The sequence below is a fragment of the Microtus pennsylvanicus genome, chromosome 6 (genome assembly GCF_037038515.1).
Source record: "Microtus pennsylvanicus isolate mMicPen1 chromosome 6, mMicPen1.hap1, whole genome shotgun sequence".
NCBI classification, from domain to species: domain Eukaryota; kingdom Metazoa; phylum Chordata; class Mammalia; order Rodentia; family Cricetidae; genus Microtus; species Microtus pennsylvanicus.
The window spans coordinates 56,618,802-56,634,760 of record NC_134584.1 but is presented as its reverse complement, the minus strand read 5'-3'; the positions used below and the strand labels follow the sequence as shown (position 1 = coordinate 56,634,760).

Genomic DNA, 15,959 nt, shown 5'->3' with positions numbered 1-15,959 from the left:
ACATGTAAGGCAGGCCTCCGGGATCTGAGGCTGGCGTTTGTGTCTTTGGAGGTAAAAAACCAGCACCCATGTGAATGAGAAACAAAAAACAGATCATTTCAGCAACACACCCAGAAGTGGGAACCACTCTGAGACTAGACTTCAACCCTTTGCTTTACGTCATTCCTTCTTGTTTATTTATTTATTTTTCCGGATTCTACTGCTGTTCTGTCTTGCTGCTGAGAAACAGAAATGGGCTCAGACAAAGAATCAAAGGTCGTTAAAGAAAAAGTAAACAGCCACTAGCATTGTCCCTGGGTAAATCTCAGTTAGGCTCTGAGCCTTAAGGATACAGGTTGTCTTACATCACTAGGTCCAGTTTGTTGATACTGTCGTTGAGCAAGCAGCTGATTCGAAATGTGCCCCTCCACAGAGGGTCTGGAAGTCAGCCCGAGTAAGGCTGGTGGCTTTGGGATATGCTTGGAGTGTTTACTTTAATGCGGCCCAGGTCAAGGCCTCTGCTGTGTTACAGGTTGAGCTGGAAGGTTGTAGGTCCTCTCTGTGGGTCCTACTGATAGTCTGTCCCCTATGCCACTCCCTGCCCTCTTGGTTTTTTGAGACAAAGTTTCTCTGTGTATCTGTGGCTGTCTTGAAACTCGCTCTGTGGACCAGGCTGGCCTTGAACTTGAACTCTGAGAGAACCACCTGCCTCTGCCTCCTGAGTGCTGGGATGAAAGGTGTGCTCTGCCGCCACCACCTATCCCCCTTTACCTTTAGAAAGAGATTTCTGCCAACTTCTTTCATGGCCACCAGGGACCTGGGCCCGAACACCAGGCTGCACGTTAACTTCCTCAGCTTGCTTGTGTCCAGTATCAGGCAGTGAGGATGGAAGGAAAGAATTTTTGGCTTTGTAATAATTTAACTATCTGTGTAGACTCCCAAATTAACGTTTCTTTCTATCGGCAGTTTTGAGCTGATAAACGGATATCAGATGACTGCCCTCAGCCAACACAGGACTGTGTGAGAGGAGGCAATGCCCAGAATGAATTTGTCCGCAGTGAAGTAACCTTTGAGTTGATGAAAGTCCTCGGACGGAGGCCACCATCTCCATACACAAGCGCATTCCTCCCCTGACCTCCAGGAGGACTGCGCTCTCGGAGGGATTATTAGTATTTATGATGGAGGTGGGGAAGTAGGGAGCGTAGCCATAGTTAATCTCTACCTAGGGCTCAGCGTTCACTCTCCTGAATGCTGCCTGTGCTCGTCTCCCTACTCTGCAAACTTACCTTTGCTGCTCCCTTGGGGGCTTCTCGTCTCCCCCTGTTAGTCGGTGGCCCAGTTGTCTCCAGTCCTTAGAAAGACGAGGCCTGCTACATGTTGGAGGCTGGCCTCTGGGACAGCCTGCGGTTTTGTTCTGTACTGTGCCAAATGGTCCCTGAGTTGTCTTTGGAGCTGTTTTCTTGGTATGTGTGTGAGAGAGAGGGGGTGGGGTGGGGGGGCGGATAGGCATAGGGATGGTCCTTGCTCTTCAGGCAAAGCACACAGCACCCTGCCTGTGGGTACTAGAAGCAAATTTCTTGGTCATAGCCCTGACGGGAAGGGCCGGAGGTGGCTGTATCTGATCCACTGATAGCTCTCAGAAGGACGCCGAGTAGAAGGAAAGGCAGTGTGTCAAAGGAGGTGGCGTTGGCTGTGACCCTAAAAGTCTTAGCACTGGTAACAGCTGAGGTTTGGCTTTGTCACCATTACATGGCCATTGAGAGTGGCTGTTCACTTGGTTCTTGTTGCTAGGGACACAGCAGATGAAGTCTCTGATGTCATAGCAAGTGGAAAGGAGAGCTTGTCAACTATAGATTAGGGGTGTTGTGTGCCCCTTCTCAAGTTAGATGGCCAAAGCAAGCTCTATAGTCAGTCAGTAGGGTGGGAAAAGGCCGTCTGCAGGAAAGACAGGGACTGCACCAAACAACAACATCATCTTCTATGGGAGCTGTTTGAGAAGCTTCCAGGCAGGGAGTAGCTCTCGTTCTACTTGATCCTTCAATTTTCTGGTGTTTGATGGGGTTGTGCTGAGAGTCTCAGAAACAACATGGCATAATCCTCTCTGTTTATCTTGTGTGAGGCTGGTGAAGTGTCTGGGAGGGACCTGGCTGGTGGCATTGTGTCTGAACAAGTGGTATTTCTCTCTGCCTGTGCACAGAAGTGGCCAGAAAGCCTGCAGTTGCTGTGCCAATGATGCCAGTGTTCCCTGGGTTCAGAGCTGCCCAGCTGTGCCCCTAGACAAGCCACTAGTGTGTTCTCTTGGGGTCGATTATTCTAGAGTGCAGCAGCTTAAGCAGGGGTGCATGGAGCAAGCCCTCTGCTATGCCCCGAGTTGATTTCCAAGTTCTTGTTTTTCCCTGCCTTTGGGACCTTTCTCTGTTACTCCCCTGTTGATCCTAGAAGGACACCTGAGGTCACATGAAGACTTCAGCCTGATACAGAATGCATTATACATTACCAAAATACGTGTGGTTTAAGATGATATACAGCAATGGCATAAAAAAGGTAACCCTTAGCCGGGTGTTGGTGGCACATGCCTTTAATCCCAGTACTCGGGAGGCAGAGGCAGGTAGATCTGAGTTCGAGGCCAGCCTGAAACCCTGTTTCAAAAAAAAAAAAGTAATCCTTGTAATTAACATTTCACTTTATTAAGAAACCAAAAGTAGCTCTGGACCCAAGGAGGCACAGAGGTGGGCATGGTGCCCTAGCTCAGTCATACCTAACTATCTGCCCGGAAGACTGGTTTGCTCAGTAGTGAGTGCCCTGTGACAGACACAGCTACAAACCCCCTGAGGAAGACCCTCCTTCTTAAGAGTTCATATGGGCATTTGTAGAAAGGGGAGGGTAAAGTTTAAAATATGCAAGTGTTCTTCTGAGGTCTTCAAGAAAGAATCATCTAGAAAATAGGATAGGCAAGAGGCCTTGCTTTCTGGGGCCATTCCTGCCTAAGAGACGATGTGCTGTCCTGGGAGAGGACTTGGGGAAGCAGGCTGCACATGAGAGGGGTTGAGTGTGGGCTTCTAGAAAGGTCTGGGGTTAGACATGGCTGGAGAGTGAGGGGGACTGTAAACAGGACGTTGAGAGAGCTCCTGGGTGCTCCATACCCAAGGGAATGAGGCTGTTTGGAACTGCTGGAGGGTGATTTCTAGGCTGAAACTACAAGAAGTATAGCAGGTATTGGAAGCCCCTTGTAGAGAGGAGAGCCAAGCAGGGCTTGTGGAAGGCCAGGACGCAGGAAAATCATGTAGCCATTGTCTACTTGGTCCATGCTGGTAACCTGGAGTTGTCCATGCATGTACCGAGTGGCCCACCCCAGTCAAGAGGAGAGGATAGTTTGATAGAGATGAAGGCCTGTGGTCACACTTGCAGGACTCAGAGACACGGACCTCTAGTCACTGGTAAGAAGCCCTTTATTCAATAGCACCACAGAGTCATACCCAACACAGTCAGGTGGGCCAACAGGTGAAAACCTCATCCTCTGATCCTCAAGGCCAAGGCAACACGTGCTCGTGAAGCAGAGCTGGTAAACAACTTTGACACAGCTTTCAGTAACTCAAATCAGAAGAAAAAGATCTCTAGCAGGGAAGAGCAGCTGGAGGCCAGGACTCCAAATGGTCCCAACAGTGTATGTGCTTAGGGAGAAACCAGATTATCTTCTGCCCCAGCCTCCTAGGTGCTGGAGTGACAGGAGGGTGAACTATGCTTGGCTTGGGGAAGTGGTTACTGAAAACAAAAGCTAACTTTAGTGCACTTCCCAGGGAAAGCAGAGGCAGGTGCACTGTCCCGTTCCTGGACGGTCCTTTCTGGCAAGGCCGTTTCTACCCTCCTGTCATCCTGTTTCTCAGCCATGCAGACTAGCATGGACCTTTCAAAAATTCAGAAACCCAACTCAGAATGCATCGACTGTAATAAGTATCCTGACTGTCCAGACTGTGGGATGGAAGTCGGTGTGGCAATGGCAGAGATCTGTTTTAAGTTGCAATGATACATTTCAAACTGTAGGAAGCCACCAGAGCAAGGTTCCTCTAGATCCAAACCTCCAATATCTACACAGGACAATTTTCTGTTGTCCTTGCTATCCTTATATGACACCTAATAGCATCTTTGATTCATGAGACACAAATAGCGTATTCACCCTTCTCCCCAAAGATGTGACAGGCAGTAGAGCCTCCAGATACTGGCAACATTGGCACACATCCTGCATGGGTAGGGTGCAATCTTCCCAGCTTCAGTGTCTTCCCAGAGGGTCAGAGATGGGAGGAGGAGATGTCTGTCCTAGGATGGAAGAAGTTTATTGGCTAAAGCAGGTAGGTGCCGAGAGCATTCAGCGTAAAGAAAATGCCCTTGCTGCTGCCTTTGATTCCTCGGCAGTCAGGATGCCCATTTTCCTGTGACCGGTATGTTGTATGGGTCACAGAGCGAAAGCTTAAAAGCCTCCTCTGATGGATATTTTAAAATCCAGGACAACAGTAGCCAATGCAAGGTGGTTTGCACCTCATAGCAGCATTGGCCTTGGATCTGAAGGCCACGTCTGTGCTCTGAGGTAAAGGCTCCGGGCTCTCGGGGAGTCCCTTGCTATCCCTGGATTCGCTGGAGAACAGCTGCTCTGCTGATGGAATCCCTTGTTTCCCTCAGCTTGGGAGCTGGGGAGCTAAGCTAGGCAGAGGACAGGTGGCTGGCCACTGGCTGTGTCCTGATCACACTGAGTCACGCGCCCCTTTGTCTTTGCAGTGGTGACAGGATCTGGGGGAGCCTGCATCTCTAACCAGCTCCCCCAGTGCCTCTCTACAGTTTGCCTCAGGGGCTTAGGCCCTTGTCTCCCTCTAGGAGACGGGGATGAGCTAGGGACCCTCCTTCAGGAAGCAGTGCAGTGGAGGATTTCCCACTCTTCCAAAATCACATGCAGCTGACTTTATTCAGCTGTCTTGTGCTTGCAGAAGACCTGGGGATAAAGGCCAACTGCCAAGCCCTTGTGGAGTTCCTGGGGCTAGGGGAGACAGCAATAATACAGAGATGGACCAAGAAGCAAATATAGTCTTCTCAGAGGTACATCATTACATGTCCCCCCAGATTAGTAAATTTATTAATTGGAGCTTATATTTTTAATTTAGTATTTTATTCTTCTATACTTTGAAAAGTTTACCAGCAGAAAAGCATCTCCGCCTTTGGTATTTCCAGTGTAAACTGCTTAGCCTTTGTGCTCTGAAACCTTCATGGTCTATCTTTTTCAGTGAGGTTCCTGAAGGACCATCCTGGCCAGGGCCCTGAACATCTTCAGTCCCTTGAAGACCAAAGCTGGAGTTGGGAACATCCTTCCAGAGTTTGCCCTAAGTAGGATCATAACTAGGACTGGGTCATTCATCCTGTCCAGAGCTCTGACTTGGGGCCACTTCTTTCTCTAGTTCTTTTTCTTTTTGTCATCCTTGGGCTGTGTCACGAAACTGGAGCCCGAGGGACCCTGGAATCTCAGTAGGATGTGGAACAAAAACACTTCTCACTAATAAGCTCAGAATCCCTGGTCCCCCTCTCCAGCTAATTGTTTTGAGTACTCCCTGTGCTCCAAGCATTGTGCTAATCCCATGGCAGGAGTGAGTAACAGCTGGCACTGTGGCTTGGGTGGTGTGCCGGCCATCCGTTGGATGCCCACTTCGTGTTTCTTACTGCGGCTGTGGGGAGCAGAGTACTCTTCTATTCTGGGGCTGCGGGAACCAGCCTGTCTGAGACCCTAGCTTTTCATTGACAGAGCTGAGGTGGTCTCAAGCCTGTATACCACCCTAAGTCACAGGGTCTGCACATCCTTCTCCCAGTACGGTATTGCTTGCTGAGGGGCAGGAGTTGTGGGCAGAATGTCAGCGTCAGAGAGCAATGTCAGAGGTACTCACAGAGACTGAACCGACAACCAGGGAGCCTGCATAGGACTGACCTAGGCCCTCTGCATACACGCTACAGTTGTATAGCTTGGTCTTCTTGTGGGACTAGCAATGGGAGCAGGGACTGTTTCTGACTCTTGCTGGATTTTGGGAACCCTACTCGTACTGGGTCCCCTGGCTCAGCCTTAATACATGGGGAGGTGCTTAGTCTTACTGCATCTTGATATGCCATGTTTTGTTGATATCCACGGGAAGCCTGCTCTTTCCTGAACAGAAAGAGAGGAGTGGATTGGGGGGGGTGGGGACAGATGGGGTTGTAAGGGAGGGACTGGGAGGAAAGGAGGGAGCGGAAACTGTAGCCAAAAAATTCAAATGTAAAAAATTCAAATATAAAAAATGAAAGCTTTTCTCGATTCAAGTATGTTCCCCAGGGAGGGGCCATTTGGGGTTTATCTTCCTTCCTAGGTCTGCAGGTTCTAAATTAAACTAAATTTGTCTAGGTTATATACAAAACATAATTGTGTTACAAGAGAGACAGAATTCATTGCTGAGAAGTGGCATTCCCTTCCAGCTTCATAGTGTCATCTTAGACTAGAGCCGTGGCGATAGACTCCACTGGGGCACCCTCGAACCCAAGCCAGTCCCCCCCCCCCCCCCCGTCTCTTTCTACAGATTCGGGTTCCATATCAGCCGAGAGTAAACCCTGGACACGGTGCGTAAGTGTATGTCTGAGTCTGTGAGACACATGGATATGCATGAAGTTGTTCTGGTTCTGAGGTCTGACGCTAGTACTGTCCTCCCAGAGAGGCAGCGGGGTCAAAGGGCATCCACTGAAGGATGCTCACTGCCAGTGTTTCAGCGAGACTCCTGAGAGTGAGCGTCCCATTTCTGTGAAGCAGACAGTAGAGAAAAGTTTAAGTGACAGGAAAGAGTCAAGCCCAGGTTGTTGGGCCTTCTGTAAGGTGACAGCCCCAAAGGCTAAGGGGAAAGTGGGAGTGGGTGGGAGTCAGGGAGGAAAGACAGTCTGTGTCTAGAAACTAACCAAGTGCAATTCACGAGTGTTGATCGAGTCACGGCTTTAAGGGGGGGAAAAAGACTGAAAATGGAGTGGACTTGGCGAAGTATAGACAAGGCATTGGCTATAAGTAGACTGTTTGCCTAGGTGGATTAAGTGTCTTATAGGTATGTGGAGAAATCGCCTAATTTTAGGAGGTGTGGGCTAAAGCATTTAGGGGTGAGGTATTAGGACATCTCATTTGCAAATGGCTCAAAAAAACCCTTGTGTGTATACTTTAGATCAGGAAAAGAATAAGTAGAAAGTTAACAGCAAATGTCGAATCTCGGTGTTGGGTGCACAGATGGCCCTTGTTTATTCTTGCCGATGGATGCCTGTGTTCGACATTATTATCATAAAATGGAAAAGCAGGTGCCGCGACCTCAGCTCACTCTCCTGCCTGCCTCTTCTGCCAAGCTGCGAGTGTAGGACGCTGATTGACATCCCGGCTTCCCTCCACCTTCTGGGTGGAGATGAACTTTGTTCCAGGGTCTGTGTTCTGGTAATCTAAGAAAGCTGGCCAGCGGGCACCACCCCGTTCTGGTTCTGTGTGCACTTTGTTCCCTTCTGACAACTGGAACTTGGGGAAAATGGAGAGCTGATATTCCAAGGTGCTCAGTCCAGCTCTGTATTTCTTGTACAGCTAGAGCCTGGTGGGCACTAGACCCAGGATATAATGCCCTGTCGCTATTAATTCCTCCCAGCTCTCTACTTGGATGGTGGGATTATTGTAGCTTCCGGCGACATTCCCGTTTCGTTCCCCACAGAGGCTTTTGTTATGGGTCATCATGACTCTTCTGTAGCATTATTTTCTGTAGAGGTTGTCCGGGTGACCCACCATTATTGTGCCTGGGACAGTAAGGTCTGGTGTCCTAGACAGGAGATGTATTTAGTGGCTTTTTTTCCCAGGTGGTTTATGATGAGTTTGGGGGACAGAAATGGCAGTTAACAGCAGAGAGGGCCCCTGCTGAGGAGTCCTGAGCCTGGGGCCCCTGCCGGTTAACCAAGATCTATAATGAAGATCTATTTCTCCTTTGACAGGGAGGTTGTCTTAGCAGGTGGCTGCCTTTTAGTGTATTTAGCCAAATGGGGACTTTTCACAGAACACAGCCTACTCAAGCCCCCTGCTGCGTTCCCAGTCCTCCCTTGTCCTGCTCTCCGGACTCTGTTCTGAGCTGGCGGAGCTGCCTTGTTAGTCAGCCTAGACTATCAAGGAGGTTCACTGCTGCGGTTAGGAAACTTGCTGGGAACCCACGTCTCATCCCACAGTTCAAAACAGAAGGGCAGGGCGACCTCATCTCAGCCACCCCCTTATGAGCAGGGGACCTTGTTTGGGAGGAGAGGAAGGGTTCGTTGGGCAGAGATGGGGAAAGTGCTTTGCTTTCTAAGCTTAAGCATGTGAACCCATAAATAATCCTGCATTGAATTTGGCACAGACTGTCTTACTCAGCCTTGAGGCCTGGAGCTTCACAGCCTTTCCCCGCAGAGAGCACAGCCTCATCGCACTCCTGACTCAGAGCCGGGCTTGTGGGCAACGCAGCTGACACTCTGCATTGGCACTTTGGTACAAGCCACCCGAGAGCTTGTGACAGCGCCCGCCCTGCAGTTCAAAAGGGGGACAATATATGCTGAAAAGCCATTTTCAGGAAAAAGAGGGACAAGGGTGGGAATGGGCTGGAAGTAACAGCAAGCTGGTTTTCCGATCAGCAGGGGTGGGAGGGGTGTTCCAGAGGTCTGTCTCCTCTCAACAGGCTGGGCAGGTGCAGCCCCCCAGGGCCTCCAGGGAGTCCTGGCTCCTTTTCCAATTCTCCTCCAGCACGATCGTTTTCATTATAAACAATCTCCTGCGAAACTCCCTGTTTCTCAGGCTTTTCTGTTTTGCAGTCTTTGGTGAGAAGGGCTTGGGAGTGACACCTGTGTTTGGGCTTAGTGCTAATCTTTTCTCTCCAGTCGCATTTGGACGTCTAGCTCAGGCAGTGCAGAAGCCCACCAGGCAGGCTTCGACAAGAGCCGAGGCGCCAGCAGCTCCAAATGGCCTTGTTTAGTTTTTTCGTCATCATTACCACTGGCTTACCTGAGCGCCTCTGCTGGGTCAGCTCTCATCAGACCAGTGGCGTTGGAGAAAAGCTGTGGCGGGGAGGGGGGTGGGGGGTTGGTGTTTTCACAGGCTCCTGTCCATCCCTTGCAACCATCTCACGAGGGAGGCACAGCCTTACAGTCTCCATGTAGGCTGTTTTAGTTAGGGTTTCTATTGCTGCAACAAAACACCATGACCAAAAAGCAAGTTGGGGAGGAAAGGGTTATTTGTCTTACACTTCATCAATGCTGTTCACCACTGAAGGAAGTCAGGACAGGAACTCAAACAGGGCAGGATCTGAGCTGATGCAGAGGCCGTGGAGAGGAGCTCGCTTCCCATGGCTTGCTCAGCCCACCATCTTATAGAACCCAGGACCACCAGCCGAGGGATGGGACCACCTACCATGGGCTGGGCCCTCCCCCACTGATCACTAAATGAGAAAATAAATGCCTTGCAGCTGGGTCTCATGGAGCAGTTCCTCAGCTGAGGCTCCTTCCTCTGTGTCAAGTTGACACACAAAACCAGCCAGTGCCGTTGTAGATGGAGACACAGTGAGAAGTTACTCGTCCACGTGGCCAGGCAGTGGTGGCACTGGCTCTAGAGCCCAAGGGTTCCAAAAGTGGAACCCACCACTTCTCCCTTCATCAAGCCCAGCCTCGCCTGGCAGTTTATGCACATATGTCCTTCATATTGTGCAGACGATGTCTTAGGAATAACATCCATTTGACTACTGTGCTATGGTTTAATACTTCCTGTTCCGTAAGACGAGTACAGTTGCTGCTCCCTAGACTGTCAGCCAGCGAGCAGTATGCTGCTGTGTGGCATACCAACCACCATTTTAAGCTTTGACAGTGGACTTTGTTATTTCCCTCCCTCTCCCACAATTGCCTGCCTCACCCAAGCCCAGCTCTCAAGGGGCTCTTTGTAGTTGTCACGGCGTTGACATGACCTGGGTTAATGAGATGGAGTCATTCAGAGCAGGGCCATTTGCCCAGATGTCGGCTATGAGCTGTATGATCTTGGCTGACCTTGGCGAGGGGACAGAGAACCAGGGCTGCAGACCGGCAGTGCCAGCCCTGGTTGAGGGTTCAAACTCTGAAGGAAGGTTGAGCCACTGGGGCAGAAGTCCTCTGGTAATGGGGTCACGTGTCCTCAGGAGCAAGAATGAGCTCTCTGTGAGGTCAGAAACAATGAGCATGCTGAGCCCAAGACCTGGGGTGAATGGGACAGGGGATGAATTGGGACAATTCAAGAGATGCATTCTTCAAGGACCATTTTATGTTGTCAACAAGTGGACCCAGCTGTCATGATGCCCCATTCACGGTCATCAGTGCACCATTTGGGGTGATTTCTCTCAAGTCGTGACCTCTTTAAGGCTTTTGGAAAAGTTTTAACCAGCATCAAATAACTTCTCTAGAATAATGTGAAGAATGGATGGGAAATAAGTTTGGCCAGCACTGTCTTGTTTATTCTTTCTCCTGGGATCGTTTCCTTCAGCTAGTAACTAAATACTTTGCTGGTGTCTGATTTCCAGGTTGTTGAAGATCTTTACTCTCTGCCGTTAAATAGCAAACCCTGTTGGTGTTTTAGAGAGCTCAGTTTATGAGATAGCACAGCAGTGGCCACTGCCTTACGAACTCTACAAGGGGCTGCCAGGGTATTGGCAAAGTTTCCTGCCGGCCATGCCTGCATCTATCTGTGATGTTTGGCTGCAGGGGCAGTGACTCTGGTTGTGAGTGCCCCAGCAGCAGGTTGGTGAGAGCCAGAAAGTGCCGGGGGCTGGGAGCTGAGCGCGGGAAGGTGGGCGGGAAGGTGGCGGGCGTCCCGGGTGGGGCGGCGCGGGGCAGGGGCGGGGCCTAGCCAGCAGCTCACCCTCCTCCTCTCTGGACATAGGTGAGGCCTCTGGCCGCCAGGACTTCCCACTCCGTATGAATGCCGCCAGCCCCGGACCCAGACCTCAGTGCTTCTGCCGCCTCGGACCGCGGGACTAAACGACCCTTGCCGCTACTTCCTTTCCGCGCCCCTTCGCATCTCACCGCTGTCTTTCTGGATTGATCTCGTGGACTCCTGGCTCACCCTCTCACCGTGAACGTCAATATGTGTCATGTCATTGTCACCTGCCGCTCAATGCTCTGGACCCTCCTGAGTATCGTAGTGGCCTTTGCTGAGCTCGTCGCCTTCATGAGCGCAGACTGGCTGATTGGGAAAGCCAAGACCCGCGGCGCCGGCGCGGAGCCGGCAGGCACTGACTCGGAGCCCTACTACCTGGGCATCCTTTGCATCCGCACGCCGGACATGCAGCAAGTCCCTCGGGACACACTGTGCGGGACTTACGCCAAGAGCTTCGGGGAGATCGCCAGCGGTTTCTGGCAAGCCACTGCTATTTTCCTGGCCATGGGGATCTTCATTCTCTCCGTGGTGGCCTTGGTGTCCGTCTTCTCGATGTGCGTGCAAAGCATCATGAAGAAAAGCATTTTCAACGTCTGCGGGCTCCTGCAGGGAATTGCAGGTGAGTGCTGGATGAGAGGAGGAGCCTGAGCTCAGGACTCCTGGCACGGGTTGCCTGCCGCTGCTGAAGAGGGCTGGTGGCCAGGGTCCCTTTCCCCTCCCCGGAGTCACTCTCTCAGCAGTACCAGGCTTGCAATCTGGCATTGCATGCCACTCCTCCTTGCTTGTTTCCTCTGGGTCTGAGTTATTGGATTTTGTTTGAGTAACTGTTCCTACTCTGCTTTTCTCATTAAATTAAATCTGTGCGAGGTGGGGGTGGGGTGGGGCATGTCTGAAGGGTTTGCTCAGAGCTAGTTAGTCTCAGCTATAGCAAGAAGTCTCTGCGAACAGGAAAGATATTGCCTCGGTTCCCGGTTTAGTTAGAGACAGAGAACTTGCCCTCCCGCCCTGGTGAGTTCAGCTTTGGCCCGGGAGGACTCCAGCCCGGAGGACTCCAGCCGGGAGTGGACTGGCATCAGCGGCTCTGAACTTAATGATGCTTCCACTTAAATTGTCTCCTGGAGTCCGACAGAATGTTCTGTGCAGTCAGAGCAGAAGATGCAAGCTAACTTCCTTTTTTTTTTCCTGGGCATTTCTCACAAATGAGCGTGGTGGAAATGGGTGGAAAGTCTTGAGTTCTTGACAGTGATCCTAAGATCCTAAGGGGAGACAGCAAGAAAAGGCCTGTGGATCCTGGCTTCTCCAAAGGGTTGGAAGGTGGAACCTGACCCAAGACTGCCGTTGGTCGTTAGCCGGGGCTGAGGGAATTGCCTCTGTGTGGAATTAGAAAGCATCCCCCAGAGGAGGGGCACCATTCCCGTTTTAAACAAGGTACTGTTCTTTCAGCCGTGGTGGGAGGGGCAGGAGTCTACCATAGCCCTGTTGAAGAGAACAGGTGGTTCCCTCTCCGCTCTGCAGAAGCAGGGCCTGGGCCCTCCATCCCTGGAGACCAGCTGAGCCCTGGAGCCAGGGATGTGGCGGACCCTATGTGAACTACTCCACTCAGCCTCAGAGCAAACTCTTGAGTTCACCAGGGCTGCTTCCAAATAAACAGATCAAATGACAGGGCTCTTTCCAAACAACTGATAAGATAACATTTTCTGTTCCTCTGTTGTGATTAAGGACGGGGTAATGGGCTCAGCCTGGACTGCCTCCACAGACAGTCTTCATCTGATAGGATCGACTGTGCCATGAATGACCAGGTAGCTGTAGGCACAGAATCTGCCGGGACAAGCTTCTGCTCCTAGCTTTGCTACTGACTAGGAGATCCACTTTCAGGCAGAGGACTACCTCTCTGCCTAGTGAGGAGACTAGAACGGGACATCCCCTTAGTGTTTGTTTTAATCCAAGGGCTCTCTAGTTCTGCGAAGCCCTTTGTCCATTTAGATTCCTGTCTGAAATCTGAAGTCTGTGCTTGGTGTTTCAACCTTGCAGAAACGTTTTAGGCAGAGAGTTTGGGTCCTTTTCTTCTCCTCAGATATAACGCCTCAGGTATCTATCTTAAAACATGTGTGAAGTATTATTACCAGAAGGTTTTAAAAAGTTAAACTAAACTACACCTGCACCCAGGATTGATTCATCCTCTTGAAGAACCCTGGTTAGCCAGAAAGGAGGGATCGACATTCTGACCAGGTCCGATAGACCTTCCATGCTTTCATCCCTTACTTGTGGGCTTGTTAGTAAGCTGGCCTGAGAGACTCATGGTGTGTCTTCCTTGGAGTGCTCTTCCCATGAGAAACTCACAGAAATTTCTATGTTCTGGCAAAAGAGAAAATAAAAACGTGGCCATTTACAGCACGGGGTGAGACATTTGGGCTGCGACACGTCTTGTAGTTTTGGGGCACAAAGCAGAGGCATCCTTTATCTTCTGCTCTTTAAGTCTATTCCCGTGCAGCTTGTTTTGTTTCTGTTTCTGTTTCACTTTCTTGAACATATGGGAATCCTCCTGTCTAAGCTTCTAAATGTTGAGATTACAGGCATGAGTTATCTGGTAAAAACCCAGTCATTCCAGTAAGCTCCACCCCTGAGGATGAGTTAACCTAACAAATCTTCTTATGCCCTCGGGTGCTGTTTCTCACAACTTGCAAGAAAACATTTTTTGTAGAGTTAAGTGTGTATTCACACAAGTGAATTTTTATGACCTCTCTCCCTGCATAAACCCTTGGAGAAGAGTTAGGGAGGAAGTGCACCTCATGGGCCAGCCTGCTGAGCTTTCTAAAGAAATCTGAATTTTCTGTCCACCCCAGTGACTCGGACACATTTCAGAAATGTTGAGGTTACTCATGGTTTTCAACCAGCAAGAGGCAGAGGGCTTTCCTGCCTAGCCCTCTACTCTCTGGGGCCACAGGCTTGAAGTGATGGTCTGGAATACAGAAACCGCGGGCTTCTTTGTCCATAACCAGGCTAAGGGTACACAACAGTGAGACATGGTAGACATGGGTGAGTTAGTCTTCTCAGTTCCCACATCTGCTGGAGGGGCTCAGTGGGCGCCTCCTCTTAGGACGGAGGGCCACGTCCCTGTGAAGATACTGGCTGTCATTCACAGCAGCTTAGGACCCCAGAGAAAGGCTGCCCCGAGGCGGTCCTCTGCTGCGCCCCCTTGTGGTCGCTTACAGTGAAGCAAAAGGGGAGCAAGGAAGCTAGTGGAAAGGAGTTACCCTGTGGCAAAGTGACACTTTAAAATGTTACTGACCAGACATAAAACTATGAGACAACATAAACATATGCCCTAGATATACCTAATTTTAAAAAATAAATAGTCCACAGGCTTATATAGAGATATAAACCGTGAACTGGATGTGGTGGTTTATGTCTGTAATCTGAGCCCTTGGGAGAGAGAGGCAGAGGGATGGACCATAAGCTCAAGTCCAGCCTGGGCTACATATCAAGAGCCTCTCTCAGAACAAACCATATCTTTAAAATACTGATGTTTTGGCTTTAGAGCTATGTGCAGAAGAACTACCTTCGTAGAAGCTGCTGCAGGTTACTTTTTGGTTATTTTTTTTAAATTTATTTATTAATTAAAGATTTTTGTCTGTTCCCCGCCACCGCCTCCCATTTCCCTCCCCCTCCCCCAATCAAGTCCCCTTCCCTGTCAGCCCAAAGAGCAATCAGGCAACAACTGCAGTTAACTGAAAATGCAGGGTTTGCTTCAAGGCCAGACCTAACGGCAGCCAGGAAGCTGGTCATTCCTGCCTTCACACAGCTGAGCTGGTGCTCAGCAGTCATCTCAGGCCGTCCCTGGAGTGAGGATTTACCTCAGGGCTGTGAATCACCACAGGTTTAGCCCACTTCTCTATGGTTTGCTCACTTGTAAACAGGTGAAATCATAGCACATAGCTCAAGGTTGTGTGAGGATTAAATTAGACAGCAAGTTAGCAAGACAGTAAGTTAGTGTGATGTTAGCATTTAGGAAATCATGGTAGCTGTCTGGCGACTATGGAAGAGTTGCTGTTTTCTTGTCAAGTTTTAGAATGTTTTTGTGTTTCTAAGAATTGCTGCGTTCTAAGGAACAGGGAATCTTTTATAAGCCATTGGAATTGGCTTTATCGTCCTCAAGTCCTGTATTTTCTGCATGGCAATGCTCTCTGGTCCCTTAATTGCTGCCTAGGATTAGGTTGTGGGGCACCAGCGCAGAGCCGAGCTAAGGCCTGGACCGTTAGAGCTTCCTTAGACCCCAGTTCTCAGAAATGGGGGAGCATAGATCTTCTCACCTGCATGTATGCTTCTCTCTGCGCTCTTCCTAGAGGCAGCGTCCACATTCGTGGCTGACTGCAGGTGGCTGCTCAGACCCCCCCCCCCCCACGGCAGCAGAGACTTCAGACTAGCCTGCACTAGAGGAGAGCGTGGCCCGGACTTGGCAGAGCCAGCAGCACACATGGGTTCAGATTCCTCTGGGACTCATTACAAAAGCTGGGTACCCAGCCAGCAGGCCTGGCTTTTGCCAGCTGTCTTCCTTAGGTTGTGACCTGGATGTAATCCATAGTGAAACTGTAGAATGCAAGGATCCAGGTTTTCCATGACAGCATCAAACGGTTTGTTTTTGGAAATGCATGGAGGGTGAACGTTGAAGTCCATGGAATCCCCAGTGACTCAGGCTTGGGACAGAAGCCATTCAAATGAGCTCAGGACTTGGCACAGCTGTGCTGGCAGGGACCGGTCCTCTGAGATTTGCCATGAGGGTTGCTGGGCCTGTCTGCCTGCTGTCTTCCAGTCCTTCTTCACAGGCCTCTCTCTCTCGATCTTTTGGCTCTCGGATTCTCCGCTCCCTCCAGCCCTTTGTCAGTCTGCATGATCTTGGCCTCTCAGGACATCCCGGTGAGCGGTGAGCGTTCCCACTGTTCTGACCAGAGAGACTCCTGTGGGCTGGCCTCCGCCTCTGCAGTCTGCAGTGGAGGGTGTAGTCATGTAGCCTTGGCCAGGAAGGGCCTGCTATGCGTGGTTCTCCTTCCTT

The 15,959-nt window shown here is 50.4% G+C and overlaps 1 protein-coding gene across 3 annotated transcripts in view; it reads left to right on the top strand.

The window, feature by feature from the left end:
- The window catches only part of Lhfpl2 (LHFPL tetraspan subfamily member 2), a 147,513-nt gene that overhangs the window by 114,764 nt on the left and 16,790 nt on the right, over window positions 1–15,959 (top strand). For 2 of the 3 annotated variants that reach the window (XM_075976298.1, XM_075976299.1), the window contains exon 3: window positions 10,913–11,528. In XM_075976298.1, the coding sequence (XP_075832413.1) occupies window positions 11,117–11,528 (412 nt within the window). In that variant the 5' untranslated portion in view covers window positions 10,913–11,116. Of the gene's footprint in view, window positions 1–10,622; window positions 10,771–10,912; window positions 11,529–15,959 lie in introns of those variants that run through there. The other variant, XM_075976300.1, reaches the window with a different exon arrangement.